Here is a 21,411-nt window from a genome sequence, read left to right as displayed (position 1 = left end):
GCGCTCCGCGTAACTTTCCTCGGCTCTCGCCAATAACCAGACGCAATGGGATCAGGTTAAAGACAAATCGCCCCCGCCCCGGGTTTATCACTAGTCTGACACGGCTGCGGCTTGGACTTCTGCCCTCAGCCCTGCTGTCTCCCAGGGAGTCCCGCCCGGCGAGACTGAGAGGCAGGGATATTTGATTGCGGCCCGAAAGGGCACGGCTGTCGGGACACACTCATCCGGATCACTGGCCTGCTGGCAGCACTGACTGGCGCATTTCTGGCTCGCACACAGCCACGGCCCTCCCTGGACAGTGAAAGGCACCGGAGCCTTCCCTGGCTACATTAAAGGGCAGCGGGGCCGTTTCTCCTTCTCAGATATGTGTTTGCTTCGCCGCTGCGAACTGTCGGAGCCCCGCGGCCCATGGGCGCAGAGGGCTGAACTTTCTCAAGTGCCCTGAAGTAACTTGTCTCCTAAAGTTGACGGCCCGCTTCCAAACGACACCGCGGGCTGCGGGAAGGCAGGCGGCGCAGTGTAAGACGCCGGGAGGCTCGCCCCCCCGGCTGGACCTGCACGGCCCGGATCTGCCCGAGAAGTTTCTCCTTTCTCAGATGCGTTTCCCTAGCGCCGCCGGCCCGGGGATTGCTGCCCAGGTGACAGCCAGCCTTTCTGCGAAGCTGCATCGGGGCGGCAGGTTTCCTCGGACGCCGGGGTTGCGCTGAAGGGTAACCATGTGAACTACCGCCGGGCTGCCCTCGGCCCGGCGTGCGGGCGACTCCGCGAGGGGAGCGCTACGGCCCGCCCGCACCGTTACACCGGCAGATCGCGGAGCGAAGCGCGGTGTCCTAGTCTCGCTTCTGCCGCGCATCTTGCGCGCCTCTGGGCGCGACCCCCCCCCCCCCCCGCTGGCACAGCCCGAGACCCCTCGCTCGCAGCCGCTCTGGGGCTTATTTGTTCACCGGGGAGGTGGGGACGACTCCAGCGGGGTCCGATGGGTTACGGCCCCAGCAACGGGCACGCCAGGACCCTGTGGCCACTGCTGGTGCCAAGGGAAAGGACCCAAGCGGTAGCTGCCTGCGCTCAGAGAGGGGCTGGAGTTGGGTGAGCGGGGCACCGCGCTTGCCTTACCCGCTCAGTGGAGAGGACCTGGCGGTAACGCTCTTCTTCCGGAGGCAGGGCAGGGAACTGTTGCATTGAGAACATGCTCTGGCTGCTGCTTAATCTTCTCCACCTTCCTCCCCCCCTTCTCCTGCCTACATCTCACACGGACGTGCCACGACTGCCTCCCTCCCTCCCAACCACACACAGGCTGGGCTCTGGGGAAGGAGGGGGCTCCGCATTTTGTCTGATCGCCCCCCCCCCCCCTCTTCCACCCAATAATAATAAACCTCATCGAGGAAGCCACCCCATCCCCACCCCTTCTGCTCACAAGGGCTCGATTCGCAGGGGACAAGCGGAGAGCCAACCTGCTTGTTAATTTCTCCCCCACCCCCACGCATCGTATTGGGGGAGAGGTACACGGGGGCAGGAAAGATGAAGAGTCAGGCTGATCAGCCCCCAGCTTTTACCCTCTTGGCAGATAACGACCCACCTTGCTGTACTGCCGCAAAGGGATCTAGCCTGTGGCCCCAGCCACCGACAACGCGCTACAGCTAAGGGCCAGGGGTTAAAAAGCAATTTCTGTCACAGCCCTGTCCTAACCCCAACCCACTGCCTACACGCGCTCTCTGGGAGCAGAGTGAAAGCGCTGCCTTCCCACGCCACCTTTTGGGTCCCGACCCCTAAAGCGCTAACATCGCCTGACCACGCGGCGATGAGCAAGTTGCACAGGTCGCCCAGCGCAGCTATTCCTTCCCAGACCGACCCCAACGGAGAAGGGAGGTTTGAATCTAGACCTCCCGCAAACCAGGTTCTGCTACTCATTTTAATCAGGCAGTCTTGAATACGAAGCCGCTACGGGCTGCAAAGAATATCTGGCTTCTGAATTATTATTATTATTATTTTCTGTGGTAATTGTCCTGTCACTGAAAGTTTGATGCAGCAGGGATTACAAAGCACCACCCAGGGCTTTTACTCCAGCGTGAAAGGAAACATGAAAGGTGGGGAGATAATTTATGACCATATATGATTAGACAGAATGCTGTGATCTATTTCTACAGGCTCTTGGACAAAGTACAGGCTGCCGCTGTGCAGCCTCCTGAAGGACTAGAGAGGAATGGGAATTAAGCAGGAAAGAAGTGCTGATTAAGGCACCATTTACATTCCCCCAGTGAACTTTTCTGGGTGGGGAAAGTTATGGGTGCATATTTAAAATGAATGATTGTACCCTGGCCCACGGAATACACGACACAGACTAGAATTCTACAGAGAAATATGGATCAGACATTGCCAATATAAAAGGAGACTCCCCCAGGGCAGGGAGAGAAGAAATCTTGAAGGAATAGACTCCTCGCAGATGGAAACAGCCAACTCCTTTCACCCTATCAGAGACCTCCAATCCTAATTTGGTCAGGTACCTGGGCAAGATCCATCTCGTCACTTCATTTCCTAGGGGGGCAAAAGTGCCCTATTGCTGAAGGAAAGCTAAGGCAAAATCCCAGGACAGGGGAGAGCAAATCACGGATACATGATTTCATATACGCCAAACCCTCCAGGCTGTAGTCTAACCTCCAAGGCATAAGAAATATATACAATACACTTAAAGATAGTGCGACAGCTACGGGACCTGGGACCTCAGAAGCTGAAAGTGAGAGTTTTCACAGCTTGAACCAAAGAGCCAGGCTTTCAAATTCAGAGCTGTGCCAGACCAGCATCCTCTGTGGGTCAGGCACAGAAAGTAACCTCAGCAGATGGACCAGTGATTACAATCCATATAAAACTTGCACATATTTTGACTGGTTCCCCTTCCCCTACTTTTTGAACATCGCTTGTTGTCTCACTCCCCAACCCTGCAACTGGATCCATACAGATGAATCCTAATAGATATGTGAAGCCTCACTGAAGTCAATGGGTCTCTGCAGGGTTTCTAGGGTCCACATGCATGGATCTGATTGCAGGACTGCAGCCAAAGATCAAGGCAGGCAGTTCCTGTGTGTGCGGACAATGCCTACGATATTGTGGATGCTGCCAGAATATAAAAGGATTCAGTACTTTTCCAGGAGCTGCAGTCACGCTTCACTTAGAAAGGACACCATCTTGTGTAAGTAGATGATATGCTTCAGCTCTACTTGCTAAAACAAATACGCTTCCACTATTATACTTTAAGAATGCTTTTTGGCACTACTACAATGACACTGTCATAATTATGAGAAAAAAACCCCACCAACCTAGCTCTAACAAGAAAAAACCTAGACTTGAACACTACTTCCATCATTGACCTCCATCCTGGCTCTCATTCCAGACACTACCCCATATTTTAAGTATAAAAGAGAGACCACCAAGATACTCAACTAACAAGCACATCTCACAATCTTCTGCTCAGCCCCAGCCTTCCTTTGTCATCACCCCGTGTTTTATGTCATGTCTAAGTTACCTGCACGCTCCTAGGGCAGGGACTGGTCATTCTTTGTCTCAGAAGTGCCATGCACACCAAACTGTACATAAATACTTCCAATTCAAATCTTAGTGTCCAATCCTGACAAAATCCTTCTAATAGAAAATTAAGACTAAAACAGGGTGCTGCTACGGCACAATTAACAGCAAAAATGTGGAATAAGAAACAGATTTAGTTGGGGTTAGTCCTGCTTTGAGCAGGGGGCTGGACTAGATGACTTCCTAAGGTCCCTTCCCACCCTAATCTTCTATGAATCTATGAAATGGCTTAAAAGACTTTGAGACTGCTGGATGTTTAACAGTAGACAGAGAAGGAATTAGCCTTTACAGGGAATACAGGTCAGTTACTGTGAAATTATTTAAGTTTGATGAATATTTGAATAAAGTGCATGAATAGGGAAAACAATGCTTATATACCAACATGTTGGTCACAGTGACGCTGAAGACCATTATTAATTCCCACTAACAACATCTACTTGAGTGGACTCCCCCTTTCAGCTCTCACTCTTTTGCCTATGCATTAAAATGAAAGAACATGAATAATTGCATATTAAAGTTGCCTACTTTGTTTCTCCAGCTCCATTCTCCCCCCCCCACCTTGTTTCCCCCTTTTTCATCCTTTCAGCTATTGTTTAAGCAAAACCATCATATTAATGTGTTTATTGACAGTGATTGGATAAATGTTTGAGATGGAAAAGACCTACTAGGTCACCTTGTCTAACTTTGCAACAGTACAGCATTGTTTTCTAGTCTACAGAATATTCCCCGGGACTTTGTCTAGTCTAATTTTAAATGACAAGCAATGGAGCTACCACCACTTCACTTGGGAGAGACATTCCACAGTTTAATAGATCTCACAATTAAATATATGCTAGAAAAATATCAAATCTCTTTTCTCCTATTTATAGCTCAGGGACTAAAATGAATATCCAGAAGGGGGGAGGGGGCAAAAAGGAAATCTGGGAAGTAGTCATCAAAAAAAGGGGATATGACAAGGAGGGTATGAACAGAGTTTTTCCATTTTGATCCATATCAAAGTTTATTGTTTAAGTACTATTTGCTCCTGTATCTTACTACTACTTGAGAACAAATGAATAATCTAGATTTTATTTCACGTTTATTGTCTGACTGGGTTTTTACAGAAACTAGAAGGTATACAGTGCCATAGGATGCATGATACTTTACAGATAAATGACAGATCTTCTGCTGCCAAGTTGCTTACAATCTAAAGGCATTATCAAGATGCTGAGTGACTCCTGCAAGGTAATGGAGCACCTTTAACTCCCATTAATGCTAATGGGAGATAAGGTTGCTTAGCACCTTGCAGGAGGTATTTAGATTTGGAAGATATTTTGTACTTAAATATATAGATAAATATACTATATTTTAAAACTGACAAGTAAGTGCCAATCAGGCACTTACTTCTCTTCTGTCACTATATTGTCACTTGTGCTGATAAGAATGGAAAAGTCTATTTTCTTTGTAAAATAAAATGCTTAATATTTGAATGTTTGTTCATTATGTTATAGTGTAGTAGAAATGTACCATTTAAATGGTTGCAAATAAGTAGCTTCAATTCAATATTTTCCCTATACAAGTTATAAACAATTCAAGTATTGAGTAAATGTTCATAAATGTGTTATCTGCATGCTGTCCTTCCAAACACTTTATTTATGGATGCAACAAACAGACTCCCCATCCAACATTAATAAATAAGGGATCAAATGTATAAGATCACGTAAGTGGAAGAGAACAAAAGCTAGTAATCTATTGCATTTGAGATGCAGATTGTTTTAACACACTTACATTCCTTGATTCATGAATATATGGTTCAACAAGCACTGCTTGTAAAAGACATATCAATAGTAGAGAGTGCAAATGACTCAAATGCTTTTCTGTGGTTGGATTATACACCACTGTTTTTGATATTTTGTGAATTTTAAGTTCTATCTTTCTCTCATATCCAATAGCTTATGAGAGAATGAGTCCTTTTAATAAGAGGCTATGTCCTCTACATATGAAAAAAAAGATTTAGAAACAGCAATGTTTTCCTACCAAACAAAATGATTAAGAAAAACAAATATTTAACATGATCAATGAAATAGCCAATATTTCCCTCCAATATTTTACAAGAAGTTGCTACAAAATACTCAAAGCAATCTTCTCAAAGCATCTGATGCAAGAGCAGATAATTTTTATAGTTTCTTTATATGGAGAGATGGATTCCTTCTCTTGTGGCAACAGAAGTAGAACTAAGCAGGCAGAATCTTTACAATTTATTTATTTTAATAAAGAGATAGCCAACACTGTCATAGCAAAAATGAGTTCATTTCAAGTAAGGTGAAAACTGTTTCAGCAAAGCCCGACTCACATTGACATGAACATTTCTGCTGCAAACATGTCCACTACATACTACTTAACAATGAAACAGGCTATATCCATACATCTGTTTAAGGAAAATCTCTCTCTCTGCATCAACAGGTGGATTACTTGGCATAAATGTTCACAAAAAATACTGTTTGTTCACTGGGCTGGAGGAGCAAACTCCACATTTATGGAATGGATTTGGAATAATCCTCTACTCATCACTAAAGGAAAATATGAAAGCAGAAAAACTAAGTGGGTTTTCCTTATACTCTAAAGGAAATTTGTTCAAGGAAGAAACAGGTGTCACAAGACAAGCACAGCTGTGAGAGCCCATTCATGCTTAGTACATTTTTCATATCCTTATGTAATAATTGCTCATCCCCATAATGTACATGGATACTCAACAGTTTTTAAATAGTCAAATGAAAAAATTAATAATGCCATTTAAAAAACACTTGCAAAAAGCACCATCCCATGCTAAATGTCCTCCAAATTAGTTTATTTTTTCAATTTAAGTGGTCAAAAAAATCAGAAATCATTTTTCATTTTTGTAAATCTAAACACAATCTGAAAACTGCAACATTCTGCAACCTTTTCCCTAACAAAAGTTCTGCTGTTAAACCATAATTACAAGTTATAAACTGTTCTACGGTATTTCACATTGAGCTCCCTTAATACTTGAATCATATTCATCATATGAAAGGACCAAACTGGGACCTAGTCGCCAGCTCTTGATTCATAACTCATGCAAGTGACCCCACTGCCTTCAGCAGGACTGAAGACCATCCAGCTTAAGTGTGTGGGTTACAAGAGGCAGGGCTCTTGTCATTCTGTTTTGGCAAAAAACCTTGCTCATCTTTTGAAAAAGCTTAAAATCAGTATGACTTTTCTTTTACCACTTACGTATCAGCATTGCAAACAGCTAGCATAGCTCCAGAAATTCAATTTTCTGGTTAATATGTATTCCCTTATCTGAGATAACACTACTTCCCATATCTTTCAAGGTGGATCATATTTTGGGAACTACAGGTTAACAGCATCCTTTATCATTTCTTTTCAGAAGAAACTGAGGCAAATTTCTCCTAGGCAATCAATTAGATAATGAAAATATTTTAACATTTAAAAGGTTAGCCAGCCATTTCAAATATAACTAGCAAGAATCATCAAGATGACTTTACAACTACATATACTTTTGAGTAAATTCAGTCAACAGCTTGCATAGCTGTACAAGTATACACATATCCAAACCTGCCATTTAACTTGACTGACTTGCAGAAGCTTTGTGTTCATTTTCACATTGTTCATTGGGATTGACAATGTAAAAGCAATGGTGACAATGTGCCTTTGTGCTTTGGGTAATAATGCTATTTCACTGTCAAGTGACTTCCCATGTGATCAGCACAAGTCTGTGCACTAGCAGAAGTCTGCGATTCCATTAGGCTTTTTTTTTTTAGGCTGAGAAAAATTAAGATTTGAAAAGTAACGAAGTCAGATCCACTGTGCTGTTTGCGACAGATTTAACATAAAGAAAAGAAGTCTTTCATGAGGAAAGCTGACATTCCCCCCTCAACACCATTAGGTTTTCCACAGACGTCTAACCTAAAACTGTGGAATGCCCAAGTCTTCTAGATAATGATTGAAGTTCACATAAAGGATGGATCTTCGTATTTTGTTTTGTATGAATTATGATTTATCTAAATCAAAGAAAAAAATATTAACTTTTAACAACACGGGCCGCTCAAGACAATCTGCTGCCCTAGGCAACACTTCAGTGCGCTGTCCTGGTTTCACTGAATTGTGGCCTGGCCACCCCTCTATCGTGACGGGGTGGGCAGGCCAACTCTGAGAAAGTGGTATTGCTACCTAGGGTCACACCACCACTCAAATTTGGCCTGGCCACCCACCTCTATCGTCACAGGGTCACAACATCACTCAAATTTGGGCTGGCTGTCCCCCAGTGATGACAGAGGAGCCGCTGGGCTAAATCTGCCTTTCTAGGCAGCTGCCCAGAAATCTGCCACGAAAAGCAGCTGCCTAGCTTGCCTATACATAGAGCAGCCTCTGCTTGTTAAAGTTGATTTATTGCAAATATGGCTCAATTTAACTTTATTTTACAAATGTACTGGTATGAGGTACAACTACATTAAAAAAAACTTATGCTTAACATTGCAAAGGGGAGTTAATGATAAAAAATGCAATATATTTATTGGTGAAACTGGGCAGGATAGACTGCATGACCACATGCACTATACAACTTTAAATCATGCTACTTTGAATTCATCTTTTTGTGGTGTTGGCTAAGATTTAAAAGCTTGACATTCCTTTTGTTTTTCCCTCATAATAATTAATTGGTTAGAAGAAAATGTACAACTGAACTGTGAACATGAAGTTCTATTATATACAGACTAACATTCTAGCAATAAGAGCTGCCTAAAGCCCAACTGAGGTATATTACAATAGATCACATTTATTTCAGTTGTTGTAAACCATGAGCCACGCAAGCATCACTACAGCAACTCCACATACTGGCAGTATGATAAAATTCTTATATTTTTGCCACATCGATTGCTCAACTTCTACTTCATCCTTTCTTCTCTTGTTTTTCCGTCGTCCTTTTAACCTGTTCTCAAAAGCCTCTAGTTCAGCCTAGGTAGGACAGAAAACAAATAGTTGACACATTTTCAGAATTAAAAACTTGGCAATAATACATTTATATTTTAAACAATACTCCAAATCTCAATTCATGATGGTCAGTTAGTAGCTTATGAAACAGATCCACAGGTGGGGGGTTGGTAGCACCGTCTACTATTCACATTGCCCCAAATTTCCCCCTTTTAAGAACCTGTTGTCAGTTGCTTATAACATAGCTAAACTTTAGCCATTTGGGGTGAACTTTTACATGCCAGATGTCTGCCTCATTGTTTTTTTTTTCTTTTTGGAAGAGAGGGAGGGGAATTTAAGCCAAAACTTTTCAACCATTTCAGGGAACAAAGGTAAGGAAAATACATTTTGTCCACGTTAGAAAATTCTTGAGACCTTTTCTTTGAACAGCTCTGGAGCACAGACTTGACATTTTACAGGGAGTGGCCTTTGTGTCAAGGATGTGCCTTTTGCCATCTCTCTGAAAACATGCTCAAATTTCTCCAAGTTATAAGCCTTTGGAAAAAAATAAATAAATCACAGTTCACACATACGCAGTAGAGACTTTTTAGATTTAATAGCTAAAATTATTGAAGATTCCATCCTCGCTGAGCATACTCAAGGCTCTCGCAGCTCCTAGTGCTGACCAGACTGCCTGTGCACCAACCCACAAAGAAACTCAGCATGCTCCGGACCAGGCATACAGAGCTGAGACCAGACTTTCCCTGTAATAGCTGCTCCAGGCCAGAGTGGAGCTGGGCACCTGAACTGAGAGCAGGAAGCCTGTCTCTCCTCAGTTCTCAGTGACTCCTTTGCTGGCACTCCGGCAGCACAGAGGAGGAGGAGCTGATTTGAATGCAAAGGGGCTGAAACTGGAACTGTCTAGGCAAGGTAATTAGGACTAGGAGCCAGTGAGGGAAATGGGGCAGGAGGTGGGGAGATAAGATTGGAGCAGGAGCTCAGGAAAAGAGGGGAGACCAGGACTCAGATCCAGTGTGTGTGGAAGGAATGGGACGGGTGGGGGGAGAGGGAAGAAACAGGAGAGACCTCACAATGACTTGGGTGTGGGAGGAGAACTGGAACTGGCTGGGCAAAGAGACTGGGATAAGGAGCGTGGGAAGACAAGGATCCACAGAAGAAATGAGGGGAGAGACTGAGATTGGATAAGGAGCCTGGAGAGGGAGAAGACGATGAGCCAGTGGGAAAGCAGAGGCATATCAAGCAATGAGGAGAGAAACTGGGATTCAGATAGCAAGCCCAGAGGAGTAGACTAGCATTGGTTAGGCAAGGAGACAGGGATGGAATGCTTGAAGAATGGAGATTGGGAATGTGTAGAAAATGAGAACAGGACCAGGACAAAGAGCCAAAGGGGAGAAGAGACCGGCCTGAAACAGGTTAGGTGAGAATGGGGTAAGAAGAGGGACACATTTGGAATAAATGGACAGAAGAATTTGTGCCCACCAGAGGGCACTCCCATATAGAACCTGGAATAGATCATGCCTTTGCTGTCAGCAAGTATCTGTGAAACCCACTGGCAAAGTGTGTCATTCCCCTCTACAGCTGGTCCACAGAGGACAACAGTCTATTACTGCTATGAGTCACTCCCTTAGCTCAAATGAAAGTTATGTGTGGTGGATCTATAGTCAGTATGTCAGTATGATGCCACATATTGGAATGTGTTTTTTCGAACACATTTAAAAAAAAAATGCACAAAGTTATGCACACAAAATCTATGTTTAAAGAACGTTAAGGCAGCAAAGTCAAGCACCCAAAAGTTAGGAAATGACAGAATTAAGGTTACCTGTGGAATCTGAATGTGGACCCCTTGTGTGTATGTAGTATGGGACATGATCACATTATTTTCTTTCCACAGGACCCCTGCCTCATTCAGTGCACAGGATGGAACTGCTCTAGGTAACAAAATTCAGGGTTGTGTAGCAAAGGAAGCTGTCTGCTGGGACCCAGTTCATTTTTTGCAGCGGCTGAAGGGTATGTATTGAATGAGGTGGGGGCTGCAGGAAGAGAAAGAAGGGTCTCATGGTTAAAGGCAGTTGAATGTTGCCCTGGAGAACTAGATTCTATCCCTGCCTCTGCCACAGGATCCCTACATGATGATAATCAAGTCCCTTAAGCCAAATTTTTTCAGTTCTTCACAGGTGGCCACTAACTTCACTCTTCATTTTCTAGGTGTCCAATTTGATTTCTTGCTGCCTGATTTGCAGAAGGTTTAAAGCAAACAAAAGGAAGTACTTCTTCACACAAAACACACAGTCAACCTGGAGAACTCGTTGCTAGGGGATGTTGTAAAGGCCAAGACTATAACAGGATTCAAAAAAGAATTAGATAAGCTCATGATGGCTAGGTCCATCAATGTCTATTAGCCAGGATGGGCAGGGATGCAACCTCATGCTCTGAGCATCCCTAGCCTCTGATTGTCAATTCCCAGCTTCTGGCTATCACTCAATGACTGCCTGTTCTGTTCATTCCCTCTGACGCACCTGACATTGGTCACTGTTGGATACTGGGCTACATGGACCACTGATCTGGCCCAGTATGGCCATTCTTATGTTTCAAACTAGCTTAATCAGAATAAGAGTGTCTATGCATAGAGTTAATCAGGAATAGCTATTCTGGAATAACTTCTTGTACAGCCAAGCCCTTAGACCTCACTTTGCTCAGCCAATTAATATTTATGAAACACCGTAATTCTATAGCGATAGGAACCAGAGGAAATTATTCTACTGTCAGAGTTGGGTTTGAATAATGCACAGTAAATAAAGTCTAGAGCCACATGAACAATGAGGTTAAAACAAAATATTAAATAGTTGCTGATTAAATGAGCACTGTTCATCCTGTGCACTAAATGAGACAGGGGTCCTGTAGAAAAACACAGTTGTGATTATGTAATTAAAAACAGAATTATAATGTACAATCATATACACAAGAGGGGCAAATTAAGGATGCATATGCAACTGTAAATCCTAACTTTTTAGTGTTTGACTTTTCACCCTCTGTAAATGTACGCAAAAAAAAAAAGATTTAAAAACACTGTCTTTTTTCTTTTCTTTTTCAAAAGAAAAGGTAAAAATAAAATTAATTATGTGCGACTTTAAGAACCTCTCATCAGCAGGGTTTGAACCAGTACTGAAGCAAAGGACTACCACCACTTGCGCTACAGGACTAAATACATTAACTGGCAGCTGCAGAAGTCCGTTAACCCAGAATGGGGGTGGACTGGTGGCTCTACTGGGTTAAGCAGTCCAGCCTAGCATTGCTCTCTTCACCCAGCTCTGCGTATTGAAGAAGCTCTGTCCCAATGTAGTGCCTCTGTGTTAGGAGGGGGAAGGAAGATGGGTTGCTGAATCCAGGTGCTGGGTTTAGGGGTGGACTATGGTGAGGGCAGGGAACCTGGGCCAGCCTCTCTTCCCCACTCCACTGGGAAGGTGGATGGTCTTCCCCATATGATGTCCTCAGAGGGTCATGTGCTGTACACAGACCAGCTCTCTCCCCCACCCTGCCTCACTGTTGCTCCAGTACAGTGTGCTGCTGCCACTATTTTGACATCAGTCCAACTTTAGAATTTTAATGTTCAGTTATCTTGGAAGGCTACCAAAATTTTCCTGAGGCATGAGAACAAAAGAAGAGAAATTGCAATTTTAAACAATTTCTAGCTCTGAAAGCATGAGCAAAGTTTCATGGATGAAAGAAAAGGCATTTCTATAGCCTCACAGCTATCACGCCTGCTGCAAAATAATGGAGGTGTGAGAGGTTCTCAAAGAATAGGTTGCAAGAATATGTTATAAATGTAAAGTGTTAAGAGGGGTTCCTGCATCAATGTAACTATTCAAGTATATGCATTTATTTTAATACTTTTACCTTGTCAGAAGGAGAAGGCACAAACAGGTGATGTTTTACTGTACCATGAGGTCCCTAAGAAAATTGTAGCCTCTATTTAAATGCTTACAGAGTCTGTTTCTGCAACCAAAACGGCATTTTCCCTCCAAAAATTTCATATTTTATAAATGTTTGGCAAAATGTAAATGAGCACTTACACACAAAAATACTAATTTAATATAATTTTTAAGGTATTTTTATGTTTAATTTTTAAATTATTTTGCATACCTATAGATGTTTGATGATGGGGAGAACACTTTGGCTCTTAACTATTATAAGTCATTCATAACAAAGGTTTGAGTTCTTTGGGACAGAATCCTTAGCTGGTGTGAAGAATATTGGCCCTTAGCATTTGAAGACAGAATGTACTTCAAACCTTTAGCTATACATAAATTAACAGATTTACCAAGAGAACTAAGTCTTGGGGAAAGGTGCTGGGGTCAGAGGAAGAAGGGTTGTTACCTGTTGCCTTCGTTTTTCTTCTTCAATAGCAGCTCTGGATTCTGCCTCTTTAATCTGCTCAAACACATACAATGCCAGTTACTCATTATTTTGTAAGTTACTGATTATAGTATAGATTCTCTTCTCTTATTTCTTACAGGATCATTTTGGCTTTTCACAAAATGAGACTCATTAGAAAAATACCAAAAAAGTATAAGCTCTCTTCTAGGTGAGCTTCTAATCAGCTACTTAGATTGTAAGCCATTCTGGGCAGAAATTGCATAGTCATATATGTTAGGGAAGTATCTAGCATATAGTGGGTGCCTTTGGGTTATAAATAACAGTAACATGCTATGACAATTTGGGAATCTGTCTGTACAATTTATTAATTCTGTTTCATACTGGGGGCTTTGTAAATATATGTATCAGACTGCAATTCTATTCTGAATGTGCAGCCTTTTGCCTTCTCTATTACTTGTTTGCCTCCACGTTGGACTGAAAATTCCAAAAGCTGGTGGTGGCAAAAGAACAACAGAGCTGTGGAAATTTGATGATCAGCCTTCCAAATGAGAGAGTTCCTACCCAGGAGAATTGGTCTGTCAGGGGAGAGATTGCCTTGACAATAAAGTCACTTGACAGGACTCTCTGGTCACCTGGGGATGCTGGCAGCAGGGTCACCTGACCAAGGGGGCTGAAAGTTATACAAGTGGGGACAGCTGAGTTTCCCTGGGGCCCTAGACCATTTTGTCTCCAGCTAAAGAGGAGCGAGAAGCAACCCAGCATGTAGGTACCTATAGGAGGTAGGGGGCCCTACCTACTGTCCTCAGCCCAAGTCACCCCACTCCCACGGGAATAGTAAGCTAGTGAGGGAAATTGTGGTTAATGTTTGTCGTCTTCTAAATGATCAAATGCAAGAGAAATTGTGTTAGATCCTGGGCAAAGTATGGTAAGTACTTTACAACTATCATGTTGTCCTCTGAGAGAGTTCACTGATAAAGCAGAAGGCTCCAACCTTGAGGTAGGATTCTGGGAGAAGGTGTATAAGTACAGGTGAGTTTGAATGGACAGCAATACACTTAAAGGGGGTAGGCAGCTGAACAGCAGGTTTCAGTTCTCAGGATGGCACGTGAGGCAAAGGATCAGCACCCTGGAGAGTATGACTAGGGACCCCGAGATTGGGACAGCGGCTGGACTCTATTCAGGCCTAGAGGCTTAACACATCTGGGGATCCAAAGATCCAGAGGCTTGGATTCCCCTCCACTGTAGTCTGGTGGGTGGCCAGCAGGTGTGCTCAACCAGATCTGACACATGCAACATTCAGCAGCTCTAAGTTCCTAAAAGACGTACTGATTTTCCTGTTACATGTATACTTCTGAACACCATTTCTCAAAATACCATAGTGTAAAAATGAACCAGCAGCAAGTAGGAAAAATAAAATATTAAGTACATATAAAATGAAACTATTCCTTATACCTGAAATCAGCAAAAGCATCTCACTCACTAATGCAAAGTCAGGGTTTGTGAAAATATAGAGGCCTTAGCCCTGGGCAGGGTTTCTTGAAAGCAACAGCATTTCTAGACCTTTAACATTTGTAGTTATTGTATTATTCTGATAAAATTACATTCAAAATCTGGTTAATACCTTGAAAGCAAGCATCATTTAGATCCCAACATTAAACATGAATAGATATTTCAATTATTATTTACTTGCATTCTGACAGTGACAATGTGCTAAACGTTGTTCACACAGACAAGTCCCTGTCCCAAATAGCTCATAATCCAAGAAAAAATGTTAAAGACAAAGTGGAGCTCATAGTAATTCACACTATATAGTACTATTTCTCAAACAATTTTACATCACTGAAGCAATTTAATAAACACAGCCCAATAATCTTTGTAGATTTTCAGGCAGCCTTTAAAACTGTTGAGGCATGAAGCTTAAAAAGCCACAGAAAAGCTTACAGAATTTAGAACTCCAATAAACAAAATGCAAAGTGAAATTATTTTAAAAAAAGACTAGGAAAAAAATTTTCAACCGCATATACTTGTACCCAAAAAGTTTGGTGTTAATAAGTATACTAATGCCAAGATTCTGATATTTTACTGCCACCTACTGGCAAGGCATCGCCTTTGGAAGAAGATCAGTTAGCATCTGTGTAATCACAGCTAACCGTCTGAAAGAGAGCAGCAGAAAAGGTGTTTCAAAATAGACTACTCTGGTTGAATTTGAACAAGAGGGAGAGGATTAACCAAAATGATCAGCGTATGTTCACTGAGAAAAGGAAGTAGAGTATGAAGAAAAAAATATAAAATAGTTCTAAAAATAAAAATATGCATTAAAAGAAATATCAAACTACTCAGCAGTGCACATTCATTAGAAACTATTATACTGGCTTGTACAGTTAAAATATGTCAGTGATTTCTGAAAATTGATGGTCACCATGTAATAGTGCAAGATGATTCCTTTTGTAAATGTCTGCAGTCTTAATCAAAATGCTATTCAGCCTTGATATGCTGCACTGAACTGTAATTATGTGAAGTGTACATAATAGGAGTTAATTCTAGTTTGTCATTATCAAGCCTTCACATGTTCCAGAATGTTGCCTAATAATAAGCACTTGTATAACACTTTTCAACTTCACAGCATAGATTCTAAGGCAGGTACTCAGTTATCCCATGCCCAAAATGTCTATGGCACCATTTGCAGTGAAACCTGAGAGTGCTTGGCTACTAGTCTTATGCTCTGTGCACCAGACAATTCTTCCTTGCAGATTACAACAAGATTGCAAAACACAGAAGAGGATGTATAGCCAATTTATGTTATAATTTACTAGTTATTAACTTTGAGTCTGAAAATCTCAATTCTTAAACAGAAAAAGTCTAGTCTGAGACTGCTGAAATTATTCATAAAATAACAGAAGTGTTTTTCATCTAGGCCACCGATTTAAGCCAGGCCAAGAACGTAAGTTGTTACTTCTTACTATCTGATGGCTGGTCAGATGCTAGTGAGTTAGTGGTTTCAGTCCAGTCTCTAGTGAACATGTGCCCACATCACTAAAATCACAATCACAAATTGTGGTCTCAGCAAAGGTGCTAAGGACTGAAGACACAAATTCTTCTATTCCTAGTGGCTGATTTTCTAGAGCAAGGTGGAGGCATATTGATAACATGAGAATGCTGGTATTACAGTTACATGAGAGAACAAAGAATGAGACTCCTTAAAGTCACAATGGCAATTTATATAGAGACATTTTAGCTGAAAAGCACCTATAGCTAACAAGACTTGCTCAAAATCCTTCATTATACATATAATGGACCAAATTCTTCTGTCATTTACACTGGTATAAATCCAGAGTAATTCCATTGACTTCAGAGTTATTCCAGATTAAGGTCAGTATAAATGAGATCCCAGTTAGCCCAATGTGTTTTCTACTAGCTATTGAGAAAGTTCTACAATATCCCAAGCACAGCTATTCTAAATAATTTCAACAGAGTAAATAGAAACCCACCATATGGCTATAAGGGACGTGAAGGGGAACAAGAAGGTTTCTACAGCTATGTTGCCAACAAGAGGAAGATTAGGGAAAGTGTGGGCCCCTTAGAGAATGAGGGAGGCAACCTAGTGACAGAGGATGTGGAGAAAGCGGACGTACTCAATGCCTTTTTTGCCTCTGTCTTCACAGACAAGGTCAGCTCCCAGACTGCTTCACTGGTGGCACAGAATGGGAAGGAGGTGAACATCCCACAGTGCTGAAGGAACAGGTCCAAGACTATTTAGAAGGATTGGACATACACAAGACCATGGGGCCGGATGCAATGCACCTGAGGGTGCTGAGGGAGTTGGCTGAGGTGATTTCAGAGCCATTGGCTATTATCTTTGAAGGCTCGTGGCAACAGGGGGAGGTCCCTGAGAACTGGAAAAAAGCAAATATAGTGCCCATCTTCAAAAAAGGGAGGAAAGAGGATCCAGGGAACTACAGACCGGTCAGCCTCACCTCAATCCCTGGAAAAATCATGGAGCAGGTCCTTAAGGAATCCATTTTAAGGCACTTGGAAGAGAGGAAGATGATCAGGAACAGTCAACACGGATTCACCAAGGGAAAGTCATGCCTGACCAACCTGATCGCTTTCTATGATGAGGTGACTGGCTCTGTGGATGTAGGGAAGGCGGTGGATGTGATATACCTTGACTTTAGCAAAGCTTTTGATACTGTCTCTCACAGTATTCTTATCAGCAAGTTAAAGAAGTATGGGTTGGATGAATGGACTATAAAATGGATAGAGAACTGGCTAGAGCATAGGGCTCAATGAGTCGTGATCAATGACTCCATGTCTAACTGGCAACCGGTCACAATCAGAGTGTCCCAGGGGTCGGTCCTGGGGCCGGTTTTGTGCAACGTCTTCATTAATGATCTGGAAGATGGGGTAGATTGCACTCTCAGCAAGTTTGCGGATGACACTAAGCTGGGGGGAGTGGTAGATACCCTGGAAGGTAGGGATAGGATACAGGAGGACCTAAACAAACTGGAGGATTGGGCCAAAAGAAATCTAATGAGGTTCAACAAAGAAAAGTGCAGAGTCCTCTACTTAGGAAGGAAGAATCCCATGCACAGCTATAGATTGGGGACCGACGAGCTAGGCAGCAGTTCTGCAGAAAAGGACCTGGGGGTAATAGTGGATAAAAAGCTGGATATGAGTCAGCAGTGTGCCCTGGTTGTCAAGAAGGCTAATAGCATATTGGGCTGCATTAGGAGGAGCATTGCCAGCAGGTCGCGGGAAGTGATTATTCCCCTCTATTCGGCATTGGTAAGGCCACATTTAGAGTATTGTGTCCAGTTTTGGGCCCCCCCACTACAAAAAGGATGTAGACAAGTTGGAGAGAGTACAGCGGAGGGCAAAAAAAGTGATTAGGGGGCTGGAGCACAGCACTTATGAGGAGAGGCTAAGGAAATTGGGCTGCAAAAGAGAAGAATGAGGGGGGATTCGATAGCAGCCTTTAACTACATGAAAGGGGGTTCCAGGGAGGATGGAGCTAGGCTGTTCTCAGTGGTGGCAGATGACAGAACAAGGAGCAACGGTCTCAAGTTGCAATTGGGGAGGTCTAGGTTGGACATTAGGAAAAACTTTTTCACTAGGAGGGTGGTGAAGCACTGGAATGGGTTCCTAGGGAGGTGGTGGAATCTCCATCTTTAGAGGTTTTTAAACTGAGGCATGACAAAGCCCTGGCTGGGATGATATAGCTGAGGTTAGTCCTGCTTTGAGCAGGGGGTTGGACTAGATGACCTCCTGAAGTCCCTTCCAACTTTAATATTCTATGATTCTAAGCAGGGTTGCAAAACTATTGAGTTTGAAGATTTCAAGGGCATATCCCATTCCCATTCCACAAAAAATACAAAACCCTCCCCTGACAATAGGACAAGAGTGGGTACTCCACAAGACCAGCTGTGTAGAGACAGGAGCATTTTTCACTCTTCTCACAGGCTTTGCCATAGTAGGGCACCATTTGGCCCATGATCTTTAAGAGAAAAGAACCTGTTTTAACAGGCAGAGAAACTTGAGAAAAAATTACCAGAGTATTATTCTAGCATGACCAAAGGTTGACTAAGTCATACTTATGTTAAGTATTAGCACTACATCTACAAACAATATAAAGGATTATTTTTCCACATTAAACCAAAATCAAGTCTGAAGCAGCAGCTGTTAAACATGCACATTTGATTTGATTACATAATATTTCTTGCTGGTATTGTTTTGGAAAATATATCTGCGCTCATGTCTTTTTTTTTTTTTTCCTGAAGCAGTGAGAATATATTATAACCACAAGAGACACATTACCTCAGATGCTTTCCGTTTCATTTCCTTACACAATGTGTCACATTCTAGCGAAACTTGGTCTTCTCGTACCTTGCTGCATTGTAATTCCTGTAGTATGAAAAAACTTCAAATTTAAAACCACTTCTCTACATAAAGCATAAAGTTTATTAATCTTCAACATAAACGATACACATTTTTATTTGATAAAATGTGCCCTACATACTATGTTTTATACAATGGAAAAAAATGATAATTATAAAACATTTTCAAACCCATAATTTTATTTCTGTAATTCAGATATTTCCCACATTCCTGGTAACAGTGAAGATCAAAGCATGAATATAATTAATACCATACTGTGATTTTTTTTTTTTATTAGTTGTGTTTATATTTCAACATTTTCATTCCATAAAATCGACCACAAGTACAGATTTTATTTTTTTAAGCCTTTCCAGAGGTGGAGGAAAAAAAGAGAAGGATCTGCTGTAATCATGAGTTTAAAAGGAAAATAAACTTTGAGAAACTACCATATGGTTTTCAGTTCTCATTCAAAGTGTTGTTCTTTAGCTTAAGGATGCATATATTCGTATGTTCCCTTCCAAAGCCAAATATTAACTATTTTATTTTTCCCCATACCATCTCCTGTTTATCTAGCTACTAAAAAATGGGAAGAGGCCTATCTAACAATTATTTCCATGCTGGAAGACCCTGGAAGCTCATGCAGAGCCTCCAGTGACTTCAAATGGGACTCCTATCAGTAGTTCTCAACCTGCAGCCTGCTTGTGGCCCTATCAGCACAAAACTGCGGCCCATGTGACATCCTTAGGGCCATATAGGTAGTATATATATTGTGGGGATGCAGGCAACATAACAATATGCAGAGAGCTGCATATGTGGCCCATAATGATAAATAGGTTGATAACCACTGGTCTACATGGTTCCAGTTGTGGATCAGGGCCTATCTTGTGGAGTTGTTGTCTGGCTAAACAACTTGGTTAGAACCAGCCACATTCTTAGTAGTGGAATAGAAGACTCCACTACTAAGCAGAAACAATGTCAACTTCCAGTTGCATTGTAGTGAGGAAACTGCAAGATTGTTGTTCACAATTACAGCTTTACTGAATTAATTTTTTTATTGCTGAATTCAACCAAAAATTCTCTTATTTATTAAAATCAGGGGAGATGTTCCCAGTTCAATTAACTGCTCCATATGCTGCACATCAGAGGGCATCATGCCTTTTTATTCTACATGAAAACATTAGATACCCAAAACAGAACGTACAGAAAAAAAACCAGGCAGTTTGTTGCAATTTTTTCCATAACATAAGGTGATACATGCTTTACATTTAACTCAAAGAACCAATATTCTGTGCTTTTTTTAGATGTGCACCAATCCCTTCCATCTTGCTATGCAACATCTCTTGGCTAGATCTAATTTAACTTTAGAAGAATTCTTTCATTTTGGGGCTCCAAATGTCTTGCAGGGTCAAAAATACAACTTAGGTTTACACCAAAATATATTTAAAAAAGAGAAAATCAGTCCTGCATGAATGATTCAAGCCAGAATCAGTGTCCAATTTACAACCAATAGTCCTACTCCATGACTCAAGAGTTGATACCTTGTTATAGACGAATTAGTTCTCTTCCCATTATAAACTGATATGCAAAAGTCAGAAAGATCATCACCGCCATATTTGCTGACACTACTGCTTCTATATTTGACTACTACAATCTTCTCTAGGTCGACCCTAAACTTTATCTATCGCCATTTTATCTCCAGATTAAATTACTTCTTCCATGAAAACTCAGCAATTGTATGGCAGTTTTTATTTCTGAGATGCATTACAGGAAATTAACTTGGTTGTTTGGATTAATCCAGAGGTTGCTGGAGCCATTGTACTACTAACAAGATTGTCACAGTATTCAACTGCTACTAGGGCCACTTTTCCTGCCCAATCTACCAGCAGTAGTTATTGCACTGGTAAATAGAAAACTGCCCTCTTTATTCCTCATGGCCTCAGAGGTGGGCATGGACTTTGTCTGGGCCAGCAAGAAAAAGAAAATCTTTTAAAGAATTACACCCTTAACTGTAAAAAAAACTAGCCCCTTGAACATTCAGGTATATACTGGGGTGTGAAAGAATTCACCCCACTCAGTTTTAGAGCAGGGACGAGCCCCCCCAGAATTTGACACTACAATGAGGGGTGCCATGGGTACACCCAGGGCTGGGATCATAGACATATTGGGTTATTTACTGAGTAGCACACTTTGCAACAGGATACCAAATTACCAGAAATCTGGTAGCAGGTGTTAAGACTATGGGAGAGGTGAAATTCACCAGGGCTAATAAGGAGTCAGAAGGGCAGATTGAGATGGGGCTTTGGATTTTAGAGGTCTGCAATGGATTGGGAGAGAGATCTGACACCCTGCCTCTCAGTGTAAAGGAAACCAATTAAAGGCTGGCAAGGTAAGTCACAATGCTAAGGCAGTGTTGGGAGGCCGGGATTTGGCCAATCGAAGCAGTATAAACATGCCTAGCATGGAGGCTGCTGGTGCCAGGATGCTCTTCCCTTACTGGGAAAGAAATTACCTTAGAAAAGGAAGTTTCCGTTCATGGTGATGTCAAAGATGATGTATTTTTGAGGTTCCCCTGCTGAACTAGGATCCCATTTGTTCAGGATTGGATGGTTGGAATAGGAGCAAAATGAGGTATATCTA

At 42.1% G+C, this 21,411-nt stretch overlaps 2 protein-coding genes across 2 annotated transcripts in view; both read right to left on the bottom strand.

Moving 5' to 3' along the window:
- Positions 1–1,252, bottom strand: part of CORIN (corin, serine peptidase) — a 268,435-nt gene extending 267,183 nt beyond the window's left edge. The window contains exon 1 of the mRNA XM_067531205.1: positions 1,114–1,252. Coding sequence (XP_067387306.1) covers positions 1,114–1,188 — 75 coding nt within the window. The 5' untranslated portion in view covers positions 1,189–1,252. The remainder of the gene's footprint in view (positions 1–1,113) is intronic.
- A 4,039-nt stretch (positions 1,253–5,291) lies between these two features.
- Positions 5,292–21,411, bottom strand: part of NFXL1 (nuclear transcription factor, X-box binding like 1) — a 97,374-nt gene continuing 81,254 nt past the window's right edge. Inside the window, exons 20-22 of the mRNA XM_067531207.1 lie at positions 18,715–18,801; positions 12,901–12,954; positions 5,292–8,550 (exon numbers count right to left, since the gene is read on the bottom strand). Of these exons, the coding sequence (XP_067387308.1) occupies positions 8,377–8,550; positions 12,901–12,954; positions 18,715–18,801 (315 nt within the window). The 3' untranslated portion in view covers positions 5,292–8,376. The remainder of the gene's footprint in view (positions 8,551–12,900; positions 12,955–18,714; positions 18,802–21,411) is intronic.

This window comes from Emydura macquarii, unplaced genomic scaffold, assembly GCF_026122565.2.
Source record: "Emydura macquarii macquarii isolate MOO-44397 ecotype Brisbane River unplaced genomic scaffold, CSIRO-AGI_Emac_v2 contig_3128, whole genome shotgun sequence".
NCBI lineage: Eukaryota > Metazoa > Chordata > Testudines > Chelidae > Emydura > Emydura macquarii.
This window is presented reverse-complemented; position numbering and strand designations above follow the sequence as displayed.